Source organism: Electrona antarctica, assembly GCF_951216825.1.
Source record: "Electrona antarctica genome assembly, chromosome: 20".
NCBI lineage: Eukaryota > Metazoa > Chordata > Actinopteri > Myctophiformes > Myctophidae > Electrona > Electrona antarctica.
Window position 1 is genome coordinate 36,100,128 of NC_136801.1, and position 7,058 is coordinate 36,107,185.

At 42.6% G+C, this 7,058-nt stretch overlaps 1 protein-coding gene across 1 annotated transcript in view; it reads left to right on the forward strand.

The window, feature by feature from the left end:
- Positions 1 to 1,211: 1,211 nt before the first annotated feature.
- LOC306913073 (GTP-binding protein Rheb-like) overlaps positions 1,212 to 7,058 on the forward strand; it is a gene marked incomplete at both ends in the record, with an annotated part of 10,950 nt that continues 5,103 nt past the window's right edge. The window contains 4 exons of the mRNA XM_079489594.1: positions 1,212 to 1,263; positions 2,786 to 2,857; positions 3,468 to 3,535; positions 4,917 to 4,999. Coding sequence (XP_079345720.1) covers positions 1,212 to 1,263; positions 2,786 to 2,857; positions 3,468 to 3,535; positions 4,917 to 4,999 — 275 coding nt within the window. The remainder of the gene's footprint in view (positions 1,264 to 2,785; positions 2,858 to 3,467; positions 3,536 to 4,916; positions 5,000 to 7,058) is intronic.

Consider the following 7,058-nt stretch of genomic DNA (forward strand, 5'->3'; position numbering starts at 1 on the left):
ATGGGTACATTTCAAACGAAAGCCATTTTCATAAAAACATATAAGGAAGTAAAAAGGGGGATATAATAATAATAATAATAATAATAATAATAATAATAATAATAATAATAATAATAATAATAATAATAATAATAATATATAATTCCTGACTTTACTTGTAACAGAGTAACATTGCGGTATTGATACTTTTACTTAAGTAAAACAATGGAGTACTTTTTCCCACTGTACATACAGAAATAAATAGTAACTGCATGCCATGTGCCTCTTCCGGTTGAACTTGTAGGCCTATCATGTAACATTTAGCGGACGGATCCAAACGTTTAAAGGGAGCAAATTAGACCCCGGCAACTACCGCCCTATTTCTATTCCTAGCTCCATCTCGAAAGTGATGGAAAAAATAGTCTTATGAGCTGGTTGAAAAGTATCTTGCCACTAAAAAAAAGAATGTATGAGTGTGGTTTCATTTTACGCTCTCAAGAGTTAAAGCAGTTAATAAGGGTCCACTTGGTTACCAACACTGCTGCATCATTTTTTCTGGGGACCACCTGGAACCTCCTCAAAGCCATGCTGGTGGTCCCCGGACCACCGGTTGAAAACCATTGTTCTAGAACAATGGGGGGTAGGCATGAGATCTCCGCATCCAATCGCAATTGCGCAGTGGTACCCCATGCCAGTGTTGCCATGTCTGCTTCAGTGCTTATTATAAGCGACTTTGGGCTTTTTCCCCCTGTAAAGTTGCTTATAAAATAGCCTATTGGTAGTTTCAGCCGGTTGCAGTTATTTGGGGCTTATCTTTATTTGTTTTCTCCAGGTGAATGTATTTGTCCAACTAAGGACCCTACATAAAAAATATGCCCCACACAAGATTTGTGTTGTTAAAATGTTTTAAAGAATATTCCACATTTTGTCACATTTTTGTCCACGATTGCATTGAAAATAGCAGATATACAAGCTCACAACCTGTCGCATTGTGGCGCGTTGTAGTCTAGATCTGCTATTTTCAATTTAGCCCAGTCAGGCTTCTTTTGGGTTTGTTTTCATGGACTTGGTTGCTTATTTCTCTCACACAATCTGGCAACACTGCTCCGTGCCTCTCCCTGGCCAACCAGGGCCGAGCGCTCATCAATAATGTATCGAGTTGTGGTGGATTGGGGTGTGAATTGGTGCTGATGCTGCTCGCTGTGAGCTCTTCTGAATGCAGAGAGAAAAGGATGCCGCAGCCCAAATCTCGGAAACTCGCCGTATTGGGTTATAGATCCGTGGGTAAGTGCCTCATTTGGAGCAAAATTAAGCCTAGCCTACTACTGTAAGTATAGCCTATCCTATACCTGGTACGCTGTGGTTTAGAAGAATGTGTTTTTGACGATTTGAAGCCGCAGCTATTCATGAACGCTACTTAGGCTACTCATATGTGTCATCATAAATGTTTAATTAGCGTTATCAGAGTTCATCATTGGTCACAAACATGACCAATGTCACACACTTTGAGCGCTTAATTCGTCCGTACCTTAACATGTTCTAAAAGTGTGTGTGTGTAACGTTTAAATTGATTATTTTAGGGGAAATATATGAATCTCAGTAGGACTACACCACAGCTGTTTTCAACCAACCATTTTGCCCCAGTTGTCAAACTGCTCTAACCATCCACCCGGAATCCTTATTTTGGGCATAGGCGAAATTTTTTTTTTAATAGCAAAATAACTATTGTGAAATAAAGTACACACAGTCCACAACACATGTTGTGAGCATATAGATTGGCTATTAATCACTTGATTAACCTTTAGCATCCCCATGGGGGAACAGTTAGCCGAAAATAGCCAATCTACAAGCTCACAACGTACATGGCAAGCCGATGCAAATTAATTAATATGTATTTGGCCCCAGATTTCCACCTGAAAATATGTTGTGGTATGCACAGACCCCCGGCATAATTATTCAAAAAAAAAAAAATGAATAGCTGAACTACAAGCTCACTACATGTGGCATCGTGGCACTAGTAGAACGGCTATTTTGAAATAGCTAATTTATATAGGGGTTGAAGTGGCTGAAATAGCCGATCGACAAGCTCACAATGCGGTGCATTGCGATGCAGTGTGAGCTTGTAGATCGGCTATTTTCAAAAGGCCGAAGGGCTGAAGAGGTTCATGTATGTGTTTTGTAATAATAGCCTAATCAAAATCTAGTAGCAATATTGTAAGTAGCAACAATGGTTTTCAAAAAGTGGAGTAAAAGTGCAACCAACGTTTGCTTCTGAGATGTGTACAGTGGAGTAGTACTGACAATTGGAAATACTATACAGTATAGTAAAAGTAGCCTACCTCAAAATTGTACTTTACTTATACCCCATTGGAACCAGTGTCATGACAGTAATGACACTAATAGTGTAGTCTCATTAGCACTAACCTGATCATGATCTGGTCATGCTGCCGTGCCAGGCTGCAGTCTATAGAATGGTCCTGATGCTGGACCAGGCCGTGACACGTGCACTCCCTCACCAGTGAGCATCATGGCAGCCTGCATGTAGCAGACAACGTGGCTACGGAAATGTTTACCACGTGGCTCTTCAAGAGGCTAGCCATCTGTGTGTCAGATGATCAGTTGATTCTGGTTCATTGTTGAGCTCATCTTGACCTGGAGTGTGTGTGTGTGTGTGCGTGTGTGTGTGCGTGCGTGCGTGCGTGCGTGCGTGCGTGCGTGCGTGCGTGCGTGCGTGCGTGCGTGCGTGCATGCGTGTGTGTGTGTGCGTGTGTGCGTGCGTGTGTCTGTGTGTGTTCTCTACAACCAGGGAAGTCTTCACTGACTATCCAGTTTGTGGAAGGACAGTTTGTTGACTCCTACGACCCCACCATAGAGAACAGTAAGTCAGTTCAGTGTGTGTGTGTGTGTGTGTGTGTGTGTGTGTGTGTGTGCGTGCGTGCGTGCGTGCGTGCGTGCGTGCGTGCGTGCGTGCGTGCGTGCGTGCGTGCGTGCGTGCAACTTTGTGGTGATAGGACCCCGGTTACATCAGTGTGGTGAGTCCAGTTGTAAACATAAACAGAACACAAAATAAATATAATTTGCATTTATACTTATAGTACAATACAAGCTGATCTACAAGCTAAAGCTTGCGCCAACAATGGCCTGAAGTAGAACAATTACCCCAAAACAACAAACTGTACCGTAGACCTACACACGTTAATAAATACATCAGTAAATGGGGCGGCTATGGTCAGGAGGTAGAGCAGGTCGTCCAATGATCCGTGGTTCGAATCCCGGCTCCTCCTGTCTACATATCGAAGTGCCCTTGAGCGTCTTGCTCCCCACATTGCCTCCAATGAGTCGGTCGGTGTGAGCTTGCCACCATTGGTGTGTTAATGTGGGAAGTGAGGACGCTGGCGTCGACTGTTCGCCGCTTCACCCTCCAATGTATGAAATGAAAAAGTAGGCTACTTTGAAAAGTGTTATAACTCTCTCTCTCTCTCTTTCAGCGTTTACTAAAACGATAACGGTCAACGGACAAGAGTATCACCTACAGCTGGTCGACACAGCCGGTCAGGTGAGCTCGCAATCAGGTGACCAATCGTAGGGGCTCAGCCAACTTCCTGTGAATGGGTGCAGGCACACTTCACACATCAAGAGGTGGCAAGAAAACTATAGTCCAGGCGTCTCTTCCTAGTTTTTAAACAGCTGGTGGATGGAAATGGCGCTAGTATGCAGCTTGTATAGCTACAAGTTGAAGCCATGCTGCCCGTGCACTAGCGTCATGTCCATCCACCAGCTGTTTAAAAACCCGGAAGAGACGCCTGGACTATAGGCATTTTTCACCTTGTGACTGCGTCGTCGAGGTCTTTCCTTGAGGTTATTCCTCCTCACTGTGCATAATATACACAGATGCATCCAATGTCTCTATAATGCCATCCACATTCGGATGTTTCCCTCACTTGAGTCTTTTCCTTCCTAACTTACTTATATACCAATGAGGACACAACGAGAGACGTGAGGAAACGATGCAAGGAGAGGAAGTATGGTAATACAGTATAACATAAAAAGTAGAGATGCGCGCTATTGAAATGATGTATTATGTATTATGTAATATCCAATCTATTTGCAGGGTCATATCGACCGATTCCGATATATTACATTATCATATTATATTATATTATATTATTTATATTGAACTCATTGCTGAATTCTGATTTTTTTTTGTTTTGCTGGTGAAAGTAGATGGTAAGCCCCCCTCCCCACTAACAGCTGACACTCGTAAAGAGACAGAGACAGGCTGACTGGCTGCTCTGCAAGGACAAAGCCATTGACGGTCACATTATTATTGCGTCATCGATATCGGTGAAAATAATCTGTATCCTTTTGAGGCTGATTCAATACAGATATGGCATTTTCATGGCCGATTTCGATATGCTACCGGTTATATCGTGCATCTCTAATAAAAACACATCCTCAGCTTGCTGACGGAGTGCAATATTCACTCTCTGGGTGCTAGCTTGTAGGGGCTAGTCCAATTGTAATTTGCGGACAGCTGCTTTCTTTTTTAGGTCAGTTTTGAATGTGGATAGGGAATTGTGAAGTTTGATTGGTTGCTGGTATAGGGCGTTCCACATTGCGAGTGCGGACTGTTTCTTAAGACTGTTTTGCCGTGAGTCCGCACCCGTCCTTAAATTCCATAAACTACTGTCTGTGTAGAGCACGCTTTAGCTCGGGACTTCAGCCCTAGAGTATTAGTAGCACAAGATCAAACATGTATGCTGAAGGAAAGAGAATAAGATAAAAAATGTGTGTGTGTGTGTGTGTGTGTGTGTGTGTGTGTGTGTGTGTGTGTGTGTGTGTGTGTGTGTGTGTGTGTGTGTGTGTGTGTGTGTGTGTGTGTGTGTGTGTGTGTGTGTGTGTGTGTGTGTGTGTGTGTGTGTGTGTGTGTTTTCCAGGATGAGTACTCTATCTTTCCACAGAGTTACACCATAGACGTGGACGGATACATTTTGCTCTACTCTGTCACGTCATACAAAAGGTTTGTTCGCTCACTTACTTTGCACATTTAATTAACATTAAGTGATAAATGGTAGGTTACAGGTTAGGTTAAGCACATGAAATGATTACAATCATCCCCACCCTTAGTGATGATTAACCACATATATTATACACACTTTTCTGGGGGAAAGTTTTCATTGAAAATAACAGATCGACAACCTCACAAGGCGTTGCAATGTGATGCGTTGTGAGCTTATCGACCTGCTATTTTCAGCAAAAGCTTGTCCATACAATAACAGAAAATGTACTAATATAGAGCCCTGAGGGACTCCGGTCAACCATACATGGTTTAAGGCTGTAAGTGGTTAATGCATTATACTGTTGTGATTTCTCTGCTATCTGCCCTTCTGTGGTCTGCACATGTGAGTGACTCAGATGTGAGTGAAAGAAGAAGTTAACCCAAAAAGTAGTGTGATTGTCAAAGTCTTAAGAACAGCGGCAAAAGACAGAAGAAAATGTACTGGGAATAGACTGAAGTCCAGAAAAGATCTGAGTTGAATGTATTCTGACTGAGTTTATTAACATGACGCCAAAGCATGTATATACATACAGATGGTAAGAACTAAGAAACACCTCCGTGTCAGTCACGTGAGGTTATTTATTGGCGGGATCATATAGGTGTTGATCACTTAATGGTGCGTTCACACGGGCAGACGCAACGACGCAAGGACACATCGTGAGTTGATTTGGAGCAGCTACATGCATGATTGCGTCTTTGCAACGTCATGTCGCTAGCTTCCATTGGCAATGAATGGTAGACTGCATATTTTACATTTGCCTGTGTGAACGCACCATAAGATGTATACATAGAGATAGATGCAACAGCAGGTCATACGTTCATATAGTAAGTCCCGAGTAGACGAGAGGCACCCCTGGTTGCCAGGCAGCCAGGTTTCCTGCGTGACTTCCTTGTTCAAACGAATTGCTGCAGTTTGAGGGAAATGACCAAGCAACACGTACAAGCAACAGAGATAATAACATCATATTCATGGGTGTTTGCAGACAGGGCGATTGTTCCTAATAAAGAAATTTCAGACAGACTATTTTGAAAAACATATTAAAATTGTTCAATTAGCCGACCTACATCAACATGTTGTGAGCTTTTAGATTTGCTATTTGAACTATATGTTTTTCCAAATAGAAAGAAAGGCAAAGTAGTTTAGGAATAAGGGGTTTAGCACTAGGCATGCCGCGGTTTACCGAATTTCGGTAATACCGCGACAGGAACAGCCACGGTGTTGATACCGTGAGATTTCCGAGTTTACGGTATTTTAATACAGTGGGACGGCGCATGCTGCGCATGCAGTGCAACTCCACTCCCAGACTAAGGCCAAACATTTATTTTCACCACACAGCTGCAGTAGATTGAAAAGTTGCTTCCTACCTTTGAGTTAGTGTTGCTGAAAGACACCCAGATCCAATTGTATATTCCATATTTCCACATGTACTAAACTAAAAGTGTGAACTGTCAACACAGAGGCACGCAGTTGTGAGCATGCGCAGATTGCACTACCAGATTGTACCAGATTGCGCTCCAGCGTGCAGGGTACAAAACGGCCATTAGGGGGAGCCATAGTAGGCCTACAGTGAAATACAGTGGGGAATAGCTATTGATTCATTGATTGAATACTTTATTGGCAGAAATGTAATCAGTATAGGGTACAGTCAAACACATGTCCAAAGGGATCACTGAAAAAAGTCCTTGCAGTCTTGTTTCCATTCGGTCCTGGGTAATCAATTCATAATCATGACAAGTCACATGACAAATAACAAAATTCAAATTATCATAAAAGGTAAAAATAAAAAAATAAGATATGTAGACCTACAGGTTGGGGAACAAAGAAGGGCTTATAAGGAGGTGGGGGTAGTCACTAGACATAGGGGGGTGGGGGGGGCAATCTTTTTTTTTCTTTTTTTTAAATATAAATACTGTGGAATACCGAGGTATAGGTTTTCAATACCGGCACCGTACCGTACTGTAAAATCTCATACCGTGGCATGCCTATTTAGCACTGACAGAAATAGGGTCCTTGGTTTCT